General features: G+C 40.3%; 1 protein-coding gene across 5 annotated transcripts in view; it reads left to right on the top strand.

Moving 5' to 3' along the window:
• Positions 1–18,897, top strand: part of SPIRE1 (spire type actin nucleation factor 1) — a 305,419-nt gene that overhangs the window by 20,253 nt on the left and 266,269 nt on the right. For all 5 annotated transcript variants that reach the window (XM_030212367.1, XM_030212391.1, XM_030212383.1 and 2 more), the window contains exon 2: positions 5,317–5,351. In XM_030212367.1, the coding sequence (XP_030068227.1) occupies positions 5,317–5,351 (35 nt within the window). The remainder of the gene's footprint in view (positions 1–5,316; positions 5,352–18,897) is intronic.

Raw genomic sequence — 18,897 nt, 5'->3', positions numbered from 1 at the left:
TGCCTGCCCTGTTAAATCATGGCATAACCTGCTGTTATATTACTTATATTTATCCCAAACAGTTTAAGATTCTTAAGAATCTTACCTCACTGTTATGGCGGCGGCTAAGCAAGGGGCAGGCAGGGCACAAGAGAAGAGTCAGAAGACAGAGACCAGACCGTCCCGCTGCAGCCTCGTGCTCTCGTCGACTCGCGATTATTATGGCAGCGGCTGAAGAGAAGGCAGCAGGCTGCAGACAGTAAGCCGCTGCACCTGCGTGAAACGTGCAGTGCGTGCAGGATTATCACCAGCTGATGCTGAGCATGCAGGCGCTGGCTGGCACGCGCACGAGCACAGACGCTGCCTCTAGCCTGCTTGCGTCGCCATCGCGCGTGCATCAGAGCAGAGGAGTTAAGAAGGTGAGGTGGTCGCGTGCTCATCGGAGGATTCTGTCGGGGAGTGTGGGGCGGATTTCAGCATTCCCTTGATTTGTCGAGAAACCTGGACAAATCAAGGAAATGCTGAAATCCACCACTTGTCAGCGAAAATGGTACGCGTGTCAGTGCTGACACGCGTGTCATAGGTTCGCCATCAGGGGCTTATAGAATACTTGCTTAAGCATTTTTTTTTTCAGTACCAGTTTTTTAGGCGCCATCTATAGAATCTAGCCTTGTGTGAGCAAGCTATAGTGGTGTATTTTTACTAAGATGTGTTAATTGCAAAATGAGTGTGTTTATTTTTAAAGCCTTTTCTTTTTCTTTTTTTTTTAAGTTTTCTTTTTGCAGATTTTGTGTGCTAATAAAGCCTGCAAGAACCTACAAAGAAAAGCCCTTATAAGCAAGTGGGTTAGTTTTGCAGTTAGCAGTTCTTAGAAAAATAAAACTAGTGTAGCATGTGTTATATGCGTGGGCACGTTATATTAGTTTATTTACATAGACACACAATTTGCCACATTATATTTGTGTGCATGTTAAAAGCATAAAAATATGCTAACTGTTAAATGTTTTTGTGTGGACAATCTGAATTTGGCAAAGGTTTTCATTAAATGGTGCAATATGTATAAACAGCAAATTCTCATAGAAGCTGGTCATTTGTAATATTCTTCTGTGAGCCCTAGGGTAAAGAATATATATATTTTAATTTTCAAGAGGTGAATGTTTTGGTTTCCACTTTTGGTGGGGAAGCTTTTGTGGTCTCTGTTCTCAAACACAGCAGACCAGCACGTTTGAAGGTTTCACTGCTACTGGTTACTTTCCTCACTTCTTGGATGATTTGTTCTTATTTATTGAAACTGTTAACATACCATTTGTAAAAGGATGAAGGATGGATTAATGTTTAATGAACTTACGATGCGCTCCTTGCGTATGCACAGAGAAGGGAGCAGAGGATTTGTCACTATCTTAGCAGGGAAAGAGGAACTAATGAAATAACCCAGTTACTATAGTGAAGAAACAGAAAAAATTATGGCAAATAAAGACCATACATACAGACCTTTGTACCTAGAATGCTAGAAATACATAAGGCCTGAAGATACAGGAGACCTGGGGTTTAACCAAGAGAATACATTATAGAGCCAATAAATACTTTAAGATTCTAGACTGGTGCTGTTGTTGTAGGTGGTTAGTCGTGCTGTCCAATTCACGAATCATATCGACGAATCGATTTGTTTCAGAAAAAATCGGGAATCTCAATTCTGGACTACCCCACCTCCTTCCCGCTGTCACCCAAGCTGCCATTGCTGCTTCCCTCCCTCCTGCTGTCACCCAGGCCGCTGTTGCTGCTATTTCCCTCCCTCCCACTGTCACCCAATCCACTGTTCGCTGCCCTGACAGCACATGGAAGCGGAAAATGTGCCGAACGCAACCAAGAGATAGGAAAAGTTAGCGCTCAACGCACTCCTCGTACGGCAGCCTGAACATGACTGGCGCGTTTGAATTTCACTCCGGGGATAGGCTGCACTGGGGTGGGCTCACAGCTGTCAACTTTTCCAAAACGATTGGGGCGGGGGATTGCTGCATGTGCTGAGGAGCAGTTTAGGTGCCCACAGACCTGAAAACTGGGAGATTATGGGGGAAGGAAAAAAATACCACGGGGAAAACCGAATGATGCAGGGTCGCCCCCTGCTGTGACCTCAGTCAGAAAACGGAGTCATTGCAAAGTCAACCCAGGGGATTTCACGTTTCTCAGATCTGCTCGGCCAGGATTACATCTGAATTGATGTTAGTGTCAAGCATTTGATTGGTATAAAGTGCTGCTTTGCTTGCCGCTTATGTTCTTTGCAGTTTTTACATGAACTTTTAACGTTTCCTCATACTTTCATATGTTCATCTGCTCTAGTCAATTATTTCCTAAGATTAAAAAACAAGAAAACAACCTACCGGTGACAAGAAGATAAACTCACCACTGTAGCATTTTTATTTGATTTCACTTATATTTTCAAACATGCCGGCTTGTGCAGCATACGGATGCACACAGAAGTATTGGTTTCATCAATTAGAGTAGTAATTAGTTCTAAATTTTAAATCATTGTGAAATTTGGAGGGGCTGGTTATAGGGACTCCCTGTATTTGTGCAGAGATGTTATCACCTAGTAAAGGGCCACCAAAAACAGACATCATATTATGAGAATTAGGTGCTTAACAATCAGACTTACTATTTATAAGTACAATTTAAAAAACCCAACCCATTAATTAGGTTGAAACCTGGGAGCATTTAACATCTTTTTTTCCTGTGCCTACATGAAAAGAAAAAGATGACATGTGAGAAGTTGCTCCTTTTGTTTTATGGAATGCAGTGGTATATTATAAAAATTCACTTGCCTTTTTTTATTACTATTTCACAGGGGGTATTGAATAATGAGGGAAGACCTTCCTTCATTCAGAAGATCTGTCCAGGGTCAGCCTAAATGTGTCAAAACTGTCCAATTCAGCACTGTCATGAAACACGTAGCACCCACTTGGGGTTAACCCTGTGGCAACCTGGGGGGTCTGTCCCTAGCACTTCTCAGGCCCACCTACACCTGGGCATGTGCTCTACACTGCACTCTCCTCTCACTGACTGTGTCCCGCTTGCCTCTGGGTGAGTCTCCCACTCTGAAGTTATTCCACAGTGATTTCTAGGTACTGGGGGCTACACTCTCAGGGGCCCCTCAATTCCTGGAAAGCACCCACAGACCCAACATACAAACCACCAGGATTCTTAGTCAGTCCAGTACAACAGTGCCAATAAACTAACAGGTTTATTGTCACAGTAGAACAGTGAATGCTTGAAAAATCAGGAGAAAAAGTACAGCAAGCAATAACAGATAACCAAAACAAGGATCAACATTAAAACTATCTAACTCTTGTTACTACCTGGGGAGTTTCAGGAAATGAACTGCTCACAAGTCTTGAACAGGGTCTCAGGACAGAGATGTTTTTCCTCTGTACTCCCAAACTGAGATGGGGGAAAATCCAGTACCTCCTGGCTAGATTTGAACTCCAGGGTCAATCAGAGCCCAGGGCACCAACTCTGAAATTATCTAGCCAGTGATACTGAAAATTGCCTTTTCATAAGCTTAAACTGGAAAAGAAATTAGTCTTTTCGGCAACAGTTTAAAACATAAAACAGATGTCATCTGCTGGCTAGTTAGTAGAAATACACTTCATTAAATAATGCAGTTCACAGGCTTTACAAACCCACTGTTTTGTCACAAGCACACTATAAACCGCCAAGTTCATACAAAGTTAATTATGTTCAGTGGAATCTAAATCTGTTAGCTCAGGCTGCTAGCTATGTGAATATTCCATCACTGTTTCATTATTGCCATCAAGTATTACATATTAAGGGCATTTGCTTTAAACTTTGTTTTAATTCCTTTATCCAGTCCTTACATGCTTTTTTTTTTGTTCTGTGTTAATGTTTTATTTTAAGGAAAAAATGTCATGCAGCTTGTCTTGTTTGTCTGCTTTTTGGGTGAAGGAAGCCCTAAGATTGGTGACTTTCTGACCCTTTGTCCCACAGGCTGAAGGAACTGAGCTAAATTGCATTTTGGTTCTTGGTCTCCTCTGACAATATGTTAGCTTTAGGATCATTGTTTTATGAAAACATATATTTGAATTTGATCTCATCTCCTTCTTATTCTGGCAGTTCCCTTTTTTGTTGTGGTGGTGGTGGGGTATGTTTTGAATTTAATTTTAATACTGAACAATAATTGTGGAGATAATGTAGATATTTTAGAGAAATAGAGGCTGGTGCGGTTTAACATTTTATCGCAAATGCTTTTTTTTTAAAATCTCTTTTTATTGAAGCCAGCAGTGCAGCAACAATTACATTTTCAACAAGTGAAACAATGCTCTCACTACATATGTAACTAACAGAACATCAACAAAGCTCTATTAATACATACACCACACAATGATGTTCCCTCCCATTCTAGCGATGACCAGCTGACTTTTATTATTTTTTTCCTGCTTTCTTGAATGTTTAAAATGTTCAATTGTTGCCGCCTGTTTGTATTATTCTGTTTGTTATAATAGCATAAGTCTGAGACTATGGGCCCCTGTTTTTCAGTTAAGCTGAACTGAATCAAATTGATTCGAAAAACCAGTTCATATGAGCAAATCAAATTGAATCAAATCAAAACATTTTTGAGTGAATCTGACAGCACTAGTGGTTAGCAGTGTTGCTCTGCATTCCATGAACATGTATGTGGTGGTTGATGTTTGAGTTTACTTCAGCTGGAAGGTAGTTATTAGCCCATAAAGCACATACACCCCGAGCATGGAGTTTTGGTAGCCATATTATTCTGGCAGTAAACTGGAATTGTGTTGGGTACCACATCTGAAGAAAGGAACTGTGTGTCTTCCAATGTTCATGCCCCTACCAAGTATCTAATTCATGCCCCTACACAAGACCTGCTTTTAACACTGTGTGTTCAGACACTATCACGCTTGCTTCTACTTGTTTGAAAGTTTGTTTCAGTTCAGAGGCTCCTGTCATAATACATTTTTATTCAATAAGAGGAAGGGAAGGGATTTGGGATGTAGCTCATGCCTTTTTCATTAGTAGCTCAAGGTGAGTTACATTCAGGTACAGTAGGTATTTTCCTGTCATTGGAGGGCTCACTAAGTTTGTACTTGAGACAATAGAGGGTTACGTGATTGGCCTAAGATCACAAGGAGTGTCAGTGAGATTTGAACCCAGGCTTTACTAGTGTTTTACTCATTAAATTCTGGTTTATAAAAATAAATTGCAGCTTATGAAACCTTTGAATATCTATCTTCATTTTTTACTTGCTTTTTAGGTTATCTGGGGTCTGACATAACCTGTGTCTTTTTTTTTTTCTTTCTAATGCAGGTAAATCGGGATCTTCACAGTGTACTGAAACAGAGGTAAGACCTGCTCTGTATCCGTCAGGATTTCTAATTATAGGAGGGAGGATGAACTGGTTCAATTCTGTAAAATGTGATTGTCCTGGTTCTCATTTTCTTGTTCCAGCTTTGTTAGATCTGTTTTACTTCAGCTTTATTCAGCTAATATAATTAACTTCTATATACAGCCATTTTCTTGACAGTGCTCAGGGTGAGTAACCACAAATAAAACATATACAATCAATAAAACAGTAATGAGCATACAAGGAAAAAGCAAATGAAATAAGACAGGATAAAAAGGCAAACTTTAAAAGACATAAAATATTACTACTACTACTACTTATCATTTCTGTAGCGCTACTAGACATATGCAGCGCTGTACACTTGAACATGAAGAGACAGTCCCTGCTCTACAGAGCTTACAATCTAATCAGGACAGACAAACAGGACAAATAAAGAGTAAGGGAATTACTAAGGTGGGAAAGATAAAAAATACAAGGGTACTGAACAAGTGGATAGGGGTTAGGAGTTAAAAGCAGCATCAAAAAGGTGGGTTTTTTGCTTAGATTTGAAGATGGCTAGAGATAGAGCTTGACGTACTGGCTCAGGAGACTTTAGCAAGGGCTGTTTCAGTTGAATGAAGAGGATGAAAGTCAGATTGAAGTGGATCAAGAATATCTTGAGATGAAAGAAAGTCAAGACAATTGCGGTGAACAGCACATTCAAGTATCTTGGATAGGAAAGGGAGGGGGGAGATGGGGCGATAGTTGGAAAGACAGGTAGGGTCCAATGAAGGATTTTTGAGGAGTGGAGTAACAATGGCATGTTTGAAGGCATCAGGAACAGTCACAGTGGAAAGTAAAAGATTGAGGATATGACAGAAGGAATGACAGTAGGAGAGATAGTGGTAAGTAGATGAGTGGTAATAGGATCAGAGGAACAGATGGTTAGTTTCGAGGAGGAAAGAAAATGTGCAGTTTTCTCTTCAGTGATTTCAGAAAAGGAAGAAAAAGAGGAAGGGGTTAAAGGAGGGTTGAGAGAATGGACTGAGGGTAGGAGAGGTGGAGGTGAAGTGGTTGAGAATTCAAGGTTAATCTTGTGAACCTTATCATGAAAGTATTCAGCCAGAGTCTGGGGAGAAAGTGGAGGGGAAGGTACTTTGAGGAGAGAGTTCAGTGTGGCAAAATATAGCTAGTCAACCTTAATCAAATTTACTAAATTTAAATCATAGCTAACCTGCTCCTTAAATAGAAAAGTCTTTCTTGTTCATAAGGTTATGAGTATACCTGTAAGCTTACTAAAGTTTGCTCTAGAAGAGTGGGATCAAATAGGAATGTGAATGGGCCCTTTTTCCTGCAAGTCGTAATTCATTTCCTGTAGGTGAAGTCAACAGATGCTAAACGTAAATGGCAGAGGGCACATAACAGTGATAATTTCTTCAATGAGTAACCAGTAACCAGGTGATTTACCATGGCAAACCTAAAACGCCCAAAGCAACAACTTATGGTAATTTTTTTTTTAATAGGAAGGTAGTGTAATATGATACAAGCATTGATGAATTGTGTTCTCTCAGACTCAAATTTGTTAAAAGCCTTTCTGTTGGCTTTTGAGCTCATAAAGAGTGTGATTTAAAACACTCCTTCTCAGTTGCCATAAACACTCACTTTTAGATTACTGTTTCAGCACCATTGGTCAAAGGAGGCCTACATGTGTGTGGGGTTCGGTGAACCTGTTCATTCAGCTGCTATGTTTTATTTTTCAGTTGAAACCAATAGCTTTAGAAAAAGCATCAGAGCAAGAAGCTTGCTTTGTGAAGACAGCCAGGTTTCCCTTAACCTTCATTGCTCATAAGTCATCTGAGAGTGTAGTCACTGCTTGATGTGAAAGCTGTCATGCTCTGTAAAAGTAAAGTGAAATTGAAGAACTGTAGATCTGCTTTATGTCTGGAGATTCCTGTGAGTAGGATATATCATGACAGTAGGGACATAAACCCCTGGAATCTATAAACAGTGACTAAAGTTGTGTGCGTAACTTAATTGCTTAACAACCAATTATTGGTGTTAACTGGCCTTAGGGTTTATGTGCAGATCATATTCTATAATGAACTGTGTGTAAGTCCCAACATGCGTAAACTTTTGGGGGCATGGCTAGGAGCATTCCGGAGGTGTTCCAAAATTTTACATGCATAAATACAGAATTCAGTTGAACCACGCCTAATATAGGCTCTGGCATTTATACCTGCCTTTAGCAGGCATAATTGCCAATGCCTAAAATTAGGCGCAGTTTATGCCCTAAGCGCTATTCTATAAAGGATGCATACCCTTTACAGAATAGCGCTCAGCACGTAAACTTTTTTGGCGCCAATTTTTAGGCACCACTTAGAGAATTTACCCTAAAAAGGGTAGTTCTCTAACCAGTCACTTACATTTATGTAAAATATCAAAGAGGAATATTAATTCAAAAACCTATCCAGTTATTTAGTAACTCCAAAAACCTTGTTGAATGAAAAATGTGCTCAACAGAATAATATGTTTAAATTTCTGAAAAAGGAGGAAAAGACCTCAGAAACTGTTTGTGGACTTTTATCTGTTATAGAAGATTGTAGTCTCAACAGACATTCACATAATCATTGGTCGAAAACCTCTGTGCCCTAGCTAATGAAACTTTATTTTATTGAATCAGTTTTTCTGTTTACTTTTCCCTAAAATTTTAATAGAGTATACTTAATATCCAGAACTCATACTTGAAGCAATTGATCAAGATAAGTGTGATTGAGTGCTGGATATTAAGCATGCTGTATCAAACTTGGAGGAAAAAGTAAACAGAAAAATGATTTAATAAAATAAAGTTTCATTAGGTAGGGCATAGAGGTTTTTGACTAATGATTACGTGAATGTCTGTTGAGATTACAATCTTCTATAACAGATAAAAGTCCGCAGACAGTTTCTGAGGTCTTTTCCTCCTCTCTTAGAAATGTAAACGTATGTATTATTCTGTTGAGCACATTTTTCATTCAACAAGGCTTACATTTATGTGCTAATTGTGTGCCTACATGTACTCATGAAAATGTCATTTGGAAGCCTAAGTTGTATTTTACAAATAGGCAATCAAATGTCATACAGTGTACTTGTAGGGAGGCATTCACATGGGCAGGCCACAGGCAGGGCAGACATTTAGGTTGACGTGTTTTAAAATACTGCAAGTTGCTCGCGTGCCTACTGGGAGCACCTAAATGTGCAGTAGTATTCAATAAGGACACTTATAAAGCAGTTCAATTAATTTTCTCCCTGAAAAAAATCTAACGGGATTTCTGGGTATTTTGTTAAATTACACTGGTTACTGATAGAGGCCAGGGTTCTGTTTGTTTGTTTTTTTATTTAAAAATGTAAATGGTGCAGTCCCAAATTATATGCTAGGTAATGTGCAGTTTTCATCTTTGTCCAGGACTCAGCGAATCGCTAATAACTCTCCTTTTGGTTTTCCTTCTGTTAAGGGTTGTAAGAGATTGAAAGTTCATGAACTGTAGCTGACATATCAAGCTCCTACGTTTTGGCAAGAAGTTTCTTCTTGTTTTTCTCAGCTGGATTCTTATGCTCTGTTCAGGAATTTCAAGACTTATCTTTTCATTAGTTTGTTTTGTATAAATAATTTTAGTGTTTCTGTTTGAGATTAGCCCCCCCCCCCCCCCTTTACTAAGCTGTGCTAGTGGCTACCATGCAATAATGCCGACACAGCCCATTCAAAGTGAATGGGCTGTGTCGGCATTAGCGCACTGCAGCCGGTAGCTCGTTTTAGTAAACAGGAGGGGTTAATTTGTTGTAATTCCTGGGAGTTTGTCCTGGACTCTAAGCTATGTTGTGAGCTGCATAGAACTATGTGGTTATAGCAGTATGCAAATATCACTGTTATGTTATGTTACTTGAGTGGAAGTAATGCAATGAGACCCTGTGCTACAATAACCTAACTTGTGATAACAAAACCCGATTTAACAGTAGCCCATGTTGATAACTTCCCCCCTTGGTACCCAAGTGTTTGTGTAGAATAGGTTTTCACTCTACATTACCGGGGTGCCTAAATGGAGTCCACTGTTGTAGAATTGTCCCCATAAAGTAGAAATGAAGGAATAGGACCAGGGAAATAGCAAAATCTGTAAAACAGTTCTGAGTTTAGTCTTCACCCCCTTCCCTCATGATTTTCCATGGCTTTCTTTTATCCCCATCTGGAACTGATAAACCCGAAACTTGAAAATTCACAAATTTAGAATAGGGTCTGTCCATCTCTGGCAAAATCATTCTAATTAATGATCTCTCTCTTGGTGTTTTGGATAGACAGACTTACACTATTGGCCGACTGATCAGTTTCCCCACAGCTCTCCATACTCTGAATGTTAGTGTTTTGGTGCAAAATAGTCAAGACTTCTTTTGATTACTTTAACAGAATGCATTGTTCTTCCTACGTTGTGCTATTAAGAGGTGTAAATGCTGTTGTTTTAAACTTCATATTCAGACAGTGTGCAATTCTGTCTGCTTAAATCAATTAATGTTCTTGCTGGTGTTATCTGTTAGGAGAATGTGAATATTTACACTTGTCAGAACTAAAATATTTGAGAGACAGGAACAGGCTAGATTGTTAAGAATTCCAGAATCAGGCTAAGACTGGAAAATCAATAAAATAAATAAATAAACCAGAATAAATGATTATTTTTAGACTTGGATATTTTCTATTTTTGTTTTATTTTAAATCATGCATTATAGTTATGTGGAATTCAGAAAATAATCAGCTTATAAAGATTCTTAAGTGAACACTAGCAGGCATTAAGACAGATTTTGTGCTCTTTCGAAAACAGAAATTTAGTTTTCGAGTATGGGTAGGAAGAAGAGAGCACTTTAACCAAGTACCTCTCATTTGACTGATATAGCTCATAGATGCATAGCTAAATCTCTACTGAGTCCTGGGGACATTCTGAGTTTGACACCAGACAGCTTTTTCAGCAGACTTGGAATGGATATTGCCACAATTTGAGTTTCTGCCAGGTACTTGTGACCTGGCTTGGCCACTGTTTGTAAAACAGGATACTGACCAGTATGGCTACTCTTATGTTCTCTGTTTAAAGAACCAATTGACTTTATTAGTATGTACTATAGCATTTGATTGTGCAATACCAGCAAGGTTTGTAAATGTTTGTGATATGTTATGTTGCAATATAATTAAGGAATAGTTGCACCTGTTTTTGAACATAATTGTTTTTTTAAATGCCAGTCCTTATTCAAGTAACCAGTTTTTCAGAACAAATTTTGCCTCTTGTATCAAGTCCTAGTTGTAATTTGTGTTACGAATGCAGCTGTAAAGATGACTTACGTATGAACTTAAACAGAAGACATAACAGAGGCCACTATAGGCTGTTTGCACCTACCCTCACAACGATTAACCTAGCCTCCTTATCTTCCAATGTGCCTCATTCCTCAAACCATCCCATGAACTTATCCCACAGAGTTTGTGAGAATGAAAAATTAAGGCCTCTGCTTTAAATGTGATTTAACCTAATTATACAGAATGTTATTATGTTCAGTCACACTTGTGCAACTTTCAGCTTGAGACCACAGTCCAGCATTATGTGCTTCACTATAAAGGTTTCAGTGTATGAATGTGTGGATAGCAGTGGTAATGATCATGCATCCTGCTTCTCATGACTGCATGGGGTAAGAAGGGATTTTTTTGTTCTTCTGAAAAATTGCCAGCATGAAACTTAATCCCTTTGATAAGCCAGAAGGTTAACAAATTTTCTCATAAGCCATGTATTAGCAGGCAAGGTGATTTATGAAATTACTCCTAAGAATTCTTAAGACATGGTATGCATCAGGAAATATTTTATTTATATATTTATTCATTCAAATGATTTATCTATTTTTTCTAAAAGTTACTCAAATTTGTGGTTGCAAAATATACAATTGGATTAAATAGAACAACACGTGAGGCAAATAATACATTTCAGCGAAAATAAAAATTAACATATCTATCCAAAAATCAAAATCTACTAACAATATATCTTATAAAAATAATTTAAAATACTATAATAAATGACTAAAATAGAATAACAAAATTAAAATGAGTATATATTAGAATGCCCTTTCTTCCTGCTTTAGTATGGAACTCTTAACCTGTAGACCTTTCATTCTGAATTATCATTTAAAAAATTCAAGGTTTTATTAAAGACACACTGTTTCACTGTAGCCTATCAATTACCATTATCAGATGTCCCCATTTAATTCTAAATGACATCACTTCCATTGTCCTGTCACTTTTCACTCCCTGTCTTCCTTTTCTATCTTAGTATGATTGTTTAATTTTGACTCACTCATAAAATTTTCCCTGCCCCTTTTATTAATAGCATATTGTAAACTAGACTTCCCTTTGTTTTGTTTTCCTGCTTCTTTCTTTACCTTCTTTCATAAATTGTAATGTAGTCTGCTTAGATATTTATATTAGTTGCAGTATAGTAAATAAAGGTGAACTATGAACTATTGAGCACTATAAGGGCATTTCTATAGCAAGGCACCTACAATGAAGTGCCCAGAGGGTGTGTTCTAGGCATCTACATTCTTTTATAGAGTACTAGCATAACTGGGTATATACAAGCGCTTATGCTACCTAGTCAAAAAGCTGGTGTAGGCTTTACTGTCTACGGGGGTATTTTACTAAACTACAGTAACATTTCTAGCTTGTGGTAGAAATCAGCTGGTAGTAAATGATGAGACCCATAGGAATATAATGGGTGTCTTGGCGTTTACTGCCAGCTGATTTCTACCGCAAGCTAAAAACGCTACCGTGGCTTAGTTAAAGACCCCCTAAGTGCTGCAGATAGTCACATAACTTAGAGCTCCACCTAAGCTCCTGTCATGTATAGATTCCTCTTACAAATATGTGCTATGTAAGTTAAGTGGATATTTACAAAATAGTGTTTAGGTGGAATTGTGGAAGTTTTGCATGTATGTAGAGGAGTGGCCTAGTGTTTAGAGCACCAGTCTTGCAATCCAGAGGTGGCCGGTTCAAATCCCACTGCTGTTCCTTGTGATCTTGGGCAAGTCACTTAACCCTCCATTGCCTCAGGTACAAACTTAGATTGTGAGCCCTCCTGGGACAGAGAAATATCCAGTGTACCTGAAGGTAACTCACCTTAACATAGTAACATAGTAGATGACGGCAGAAAAAGACCTTCATGGTCCATCCAGTCTGCCCAACAAGATAAACTCATATGTGCTACTTTTTGTGTATACCTTACCTTGATTAGTACCTGTCCTTTTCAGGGCACAGACCATATAAGTCAGCCCAGCACCATCTCCGCCTCCCAACCACCAGCCCCACCTCCCACCACCGGCTCGAGCTACTACTGAAAAAGGTGTGAGCAAAATCTAAATAAATAAATGTATGTGCACATATGCACAAGTAAATGCTATTATTCTAGACATTTACGTGCGTAAGGGGTGCATAAATGCTAGTGCCTATGTTATAGAATTGCCCCCTATGGGCCCTGTTCTGCTTCCTGCAACAACCATGTAGCAGCCCTATCACATCCTTTTTTTTTTTTATAATCGACATACAGAGCAGAAAAGAAAATACAGTCAGCACAATATACTAACAAGCACTGTGCAAGAGAAACAACAAAAAGTGCCCCTGTCTCGTACCTTATAATCATGAATAGCTCTGCAATGATTTTTCAAAAAGAGAACCCCCCCCCCCGAAACCCCTAAACATACATTCCCGCCCTACGTACACCCATTCCAAATCCTTAACAAACATCCTCCAAATCTTCTTCACCTTGCCAACTCACCACACACATACTAAAGGAAAGGAAAAAGAAACAAAAAGAAAAGGAAACCCCCCTCCCAATCCTTAAAGATCTAACAATTCCAGGCAGCGTATCCAAAGCGGGGCATACTGTCTATTATCTAGTCTAAGGGATTTGGAGTATATGGTCTTCTTGTGCTTGCCCACTTCTCTCGTTTTCTCAATCCAGCATTCATTCGGAATTTTGTCTGAAGTCGTCCAGAACTGTAAGATTGTCCTTCGTACCAACAGTAAGGACATATACACAAAGCGTCTTTGTGACTGGGTGAGGCTCTGTGTAAGTAAAAGAGTCTGGACTCCCAGAAGTAGAGTGGCATAGTCCCACTCCAAATCCTTGTGTATTACCTTGTTGATCAAACTGATCGCCTCATTCCAGAGGATGAGGCCAGGACATTCCAGAAATGCATGTAGAAGTGTATCCTTATCCCTCTGACACCTGCTACACCTATCAGACTCCCAGAGCCCCATCATAACCCCACTTGCCCTGGAGATGTGTAATATTTTGTATTGTGTTTCCTGCAAGTCTGCTGATTTCCACTATTCATGATGTATTGTAAGCCACATTGAGCCTGCAAAGAGGTGGGAAAACGTGGGATACAAGTGCAATAAATAAATAAATTTAACCATTTCATATAGGGTGGTAAAAAGTGCGCAAAACTGTGGGTACGTGTATTCCAGGCCAAGATCTCTGTTCCATTGATGCAGCAAACACTCCAAGCCATCCCCAAGCACCGACATTTTCAAAAGCCTACACCAAGTGGCTAATTTATTCAATGTCGTAGGTACCTGGAGAAGCAGAAGGTCTAACTCACCAAATACCCATGCATCGCCAAAGCGAGTCCTCAAGGTAGACCAATATTGTCTTACCTGTAGAAAGGGTAGCATATGGCGATTTGATAGGTTCCATTTCTCTTTAACTTGGTCAAAACTGAGAAAAGAGTCCTCTCCCTTTTCAAGCATTTGACCCAGGCTAGTACAACCCCCCTCCTTCCAGTTCCTAAACACTGAGGCCCCCAGTCCTGCTGGGAAGTCTGCATTACCAGTAAGACCCAAGAAAGGGGAAGCATCTGGTGTTTTCCCCTTTTGCCCCCTCCACCAGCCCCAGGCCCGTCTCAGAGGTCTAAGAAACCCCAACTTAGATGCTACCTGGGACTGTTTATTAGGAGACATGTGCAAAAGATTTATAAGAGTATGGATGACCTCACTCCTCCATCCACCCTGGCGGAGAGAAACAGTGCACCCCAGTGATCCCCTCATAAATAAACCGCATAAGAGCTGCTATGTTATACAGTCTGAGATCAGGAAGGTTCAGGCCCCCTAATTCCTTACTGTGCATTAGCCTTTGATGCCCTATCCTCACCTCCCTACAACGCCATATGAAAGAACATATAAGAGAACGAAAAAGACGTTCATCTTTCCGAAGAATCCAAATGGGCACTGCTTGTAATGGGTATAAATGCTTGGGGAGTATAATCATCTTCACCAGGGCCACACTTCCCATTAGTGACAGAAGCAAATCCTTCCATGTCTCACAAAGGTGCTTAATTTTCTCTATTGGCACAACTACCTTATGTTTATAAAAGACAGTTTGATTAGTACTGAGAAAAATCCCCAAGTAACGCATAGGGCCCCTTGAGGGCGGAATAGGTAGGGCCGAGAGTTGAGGAGCCACAGTGTCCCCCGTCAAAGGTAAAAGTTCTGATTCAGTACAGTTGACCCTTATGCCCGACAAGTCCCCAAAGGACTTCACTATGTTGAGTGCCTCTGGCAAGTGCTTGGAAGCATGGGAAAGATATAGCAATATATCATCTGAAAAAAGGTTGAGCATGTCTCCTTATTTCCCACAACCACACCCTTTTTTCGGTCACTGCTCCGAATTTTAATGGCTACGGGTTCAATAGCTAGCCAGAAGAGAAGTGGAGATAAAGGGCATCTCTGTCGCGTTCCCCTGTACAATGAGAAGGTGTTTGTGAGGTTACCATTAATCACCAATTGTGCTTTAGGTGAAGTGTAAAGAGCAGAGACCCAGTCAACATATTTCCCACTTAAGCCAAAGCTCTTCAAGGCCCGAAAAAGGTATTCCCATGATATGCTTTCAAAAGCTTTTTCCATATTCAGCCCCACTATAGCCCCCAGGCCTCCCTTTCCTCGGTGTTCATGAATAGCTGACATAGCCCTAATAAGATTCATTGAGGCATAGTCACCAGGTACAAATCCCACCTGATCCCCATGTACCAGGGGATTTAAACAGCGTGCAAGTATAGCCGCCAGTAGTTTGACATCCTGATTCAAAAGTGAATTAGGTTGGTAAGAACCCACTTGAGCTGCATCCTTACCCGGCTTCGGTATTAATACAATGTGAGCCAGATTCGGGTATAGACCCTCCTGTACTAGCCCATTATACATGGCTCCCAAAGGTCCCAGAATTAAATCTGATAATATGTGGCAATATTCTGGGCCAAACCCATCTGTTCCCGGGGCCTTTGTTAGTTTCAAAAATTTAATGCCTGATCTAATTTCCTGTCCTGATATAGGTGAGTTTAAGGTGTCTCTCTGATCATCTGTGAGGGTCGGCACTGTTATGTCCTTAAGGTATCACAATCCTCTGAATTAAAGTCCCGTGCTCCCTGATTTGTGACTCTAATGTATATACCTTCCCACTGTCATCTTTTATAGCAGTGACAACCTGCTTCTTGCGTGATGGTCTCACTAAATTAGCTAACAACTTTCCTGCTTTGCTACCCCATTTAAGCAATTTAAAGCGCTGGAAGTAAATGTCTCTTTCTGCCCTGTGGTCCAAAAGTGTATCAATTTGTCTCCTAGGCGGCACCATATGTCTTTTAACTTCGTCACTCATTCTCAGCACGTGCTGCCTACGAATCTGCTGATATTCCTGTGAAAGACTCAGCAGCTCTGCTTCTCTCTTCTTCCTCTGAGATGCTGTGTAGGCTATTATGTGGTCTTTCACAACCGCTTTTGATGCTTCCCAATAAGTAACAGGGCCTACATCTGACATGTGATTAAAAGACTGGTATTCCATCCACTTCTCCCTCAAATAGGTATGAAAAGCCTTTTCATTGTACAGGGATGGGGAAAATTTCCACACGTATCCACAGTAAAAGAAATAGTAACTGTGACTGCCGAGTGGTCAGAGAAAGCGACATTGAGGATTTTAGCTACCGTAGTCTGCAAGAATAAGGGCTGGGCCAATAACAGATAGTCCAGCCTTGTGTATACATTGTTGGGGGGGGGGGGGGGGTGAGAAAAAACGTAAACTCCCTATCATGAGGGTGAAAACTCCTCCACACATCTATCACTCCCAGCCTGGAGATCAAAAAGTTATCTCCCCTTGTATGTGTATACTCCATACGTGAAAAACAATCAAATATCTGAAAAATCTAAGCTGAAGGACACAGACTTATTTTTCAGTTTTGTAGTATATGAAACCTTTCCTTATGGAACTTTGATCACATTTTAAAATTTGACATGTCTGTTCATTTACATATTTGCCATTTTGTATTCCCAAGTCTAATACCCTTCAGTACTTTTGAGTCATTTGCTCCTTCAACTGATACTCCTTACTCGATCAGATGTGATTACTGAATGTGAACAATTAAATGCAGCAGCTGGACAGACATAGTTAGTTATTTAACCTGATTCAATCTGTGAAGGTGAATTGCTTCATGTACTCCATAACTGAATTTGGTTAATAGAAAATGGACTTGAAGTTAAGTTTTAACTGGTCGACTGGAATACAGCACAAGCATCAGGAATGAGCATAGGAAATATTGCACCCCACTTTCCTCAACAGCTTAATGTTAGGTAGAATGCACTGTCCACCAGCTCTCCCTCTCCCTCCCTTGTGCCCCGGGTCCAACATCTCTGTCTCCCCTCCATGCAGCGTCTCTCCCTCCCCTTCACCCTTATGTCCACCATTTCTCCCTCTGTCGCCCCTCTACCCCTTCATGCAGCATCTCTCCCTCCTCGCCACCCTACATACATGATTTTTCCCTTAATTGCCTCCTCTACCCCTTTGCCGCATCTGTCCCTTCCTCCCCATCCAACAATTCACCCTGTCTTGCCCCTCTCCCTCCTCCCCCGTGCAGAATCTCTCCTGCTGTCTCCTACCCCCCCCCCCCCCCAACTCTCCCTCTCTGTTCCTCCACTCCCTGCACCATCTCTCCCCTCTCTTTAATGGGTCCGGGGTAACAGCAGCGATTCCCACTCACTGCCTGCCTTGTCCTGTCCAGGCAGAAACAGGAAGTTGCGGCAGAGGGGAGGATTATGGCTTAGCAGCAGGCAGGGTGTGGGAACAGAGAGCAATGCTTATGGGAGACAGAGAGCCTTGTAGCCCAGCCTGCTCCCCTCACCCACGCCAGGGCTGTCAAGCCAGGGTGCACTGCTGCTGGGTGGGCCTGAGCCTAAATTGGGTGGGCCTGTGGCTACGCCCTGTAGCTGTCAGATGTCTGAGTGTGGCACAAAGTCTGCCACTGTAAAAGCACTGTGGTTTTTAGTTTCAGATTTCATTACCTTTGGTTCATGTAAAGGGTGATGGATTTGATATGCCCCCTTTCTGTTATACAATTATTGGTTTAAATTTTTTGTTTTGTTTGAAAGTAAAATGTGGTCTTTCATTATTTATACTGTACACCGCATTGAGTGAATTCATTCAAGAAGACGGTAAATAAACCCAAACAAATAAATAATTATGTTCTGGCTTGATACTGTGGGTTTAGCAGAGGAGAGCAAACTCTGAAAATCCCAAGTAGCCTTCCCTGGTTCACATTCACACAACCAAACTTGACTTTTCGGTTTCAGTTTCAGCCAAAATCAAGTGATAAGTTTTGGCTGCAGTTTCGCTTTCGGTGAACCTCACTCCTAAGCCAGGGAATGTGGAGTATGATATCAGTCTCTCAAATTTACTGATATTGCTCGCCTTAGTACTTGCATTGTGCCAAAAAGAGCTTCTTTCTGGAGATCATAAGATGTACCATGTATAGGCAACTTATCCAGGTGTGCATGGAAGATTTTTTTAATCAAACCTGTGGCACCCAAAATGATAGGAAATATTTCTGGATCTATCTACCACATTTTCTTGGTCTTGGACTGCATTTTATGGTTCTTGGAACCAACACCTCTATAATCAAAGCTGTTCTAGTGTTTTTCTTCTTTTTTTTTTCCCCGGTTGTTTTATTTCAAATCTGTCTATTGAGAAAACAACAAGACAGAACCAAAATGTAAAGAATTGAACATTACAGAGAGTTTGGTTTCTTATAGCCCTCTGTTAGAAGTGCAGACAAAGTACAACCATTCCTCCAACTGAACCCCTCTCCCCCATATTGTTGATGTCATCATTTTTAATCTATCAGTAATGATTGTATATATATCATGATGTTTTATTGTTGACCTTTTTATTTTTACTTGTTAACCGCTTTGCTACCATTCTCAGAAAAGCTGGTATATTGAGAGGTTAAATAAACTAAAATATTCTGTTTATATACTTGTATTCTGTGGAGCTGCAATTTAAACTAACACTGCACAGTTTGCTTTGAAGAAACTTTTAACAGTAAAGAGTTTTATTTTGGATCACCACTACTGTGCCTGAAGTGCCTCCTTGAGTTTGTTAGCAGTACCACTTGGGTCCAGAACATAGGCAAAGTTTAGGGAGATTTTGGGCAATGCCTTTCCCAAATGCTCCTTGTTCTGGTTCTGATCTGGCTCC

The sequence above is a fragment of the Microcaecilia unicolor genome, chromosome 1, assembly GCF_901765095.1.
Source record: "Microcaecilia unicolor chromosome 1, aMicUni1.1, whole genome shotgun sequence".
Classification (NCBI taxonomy): domain Eukaryota; kingdom Metazoa; phylum Chordata; class Amphibia; order Gymnophiona; family Siphonopidae; genus Microcaecilia; species Microcaecilia unicolor.
The sequence above is the reverse complement of the archived record's forward strand: the minus strand, read 5'-3'. Positions and strand labels throughout refer to the sequence as shown.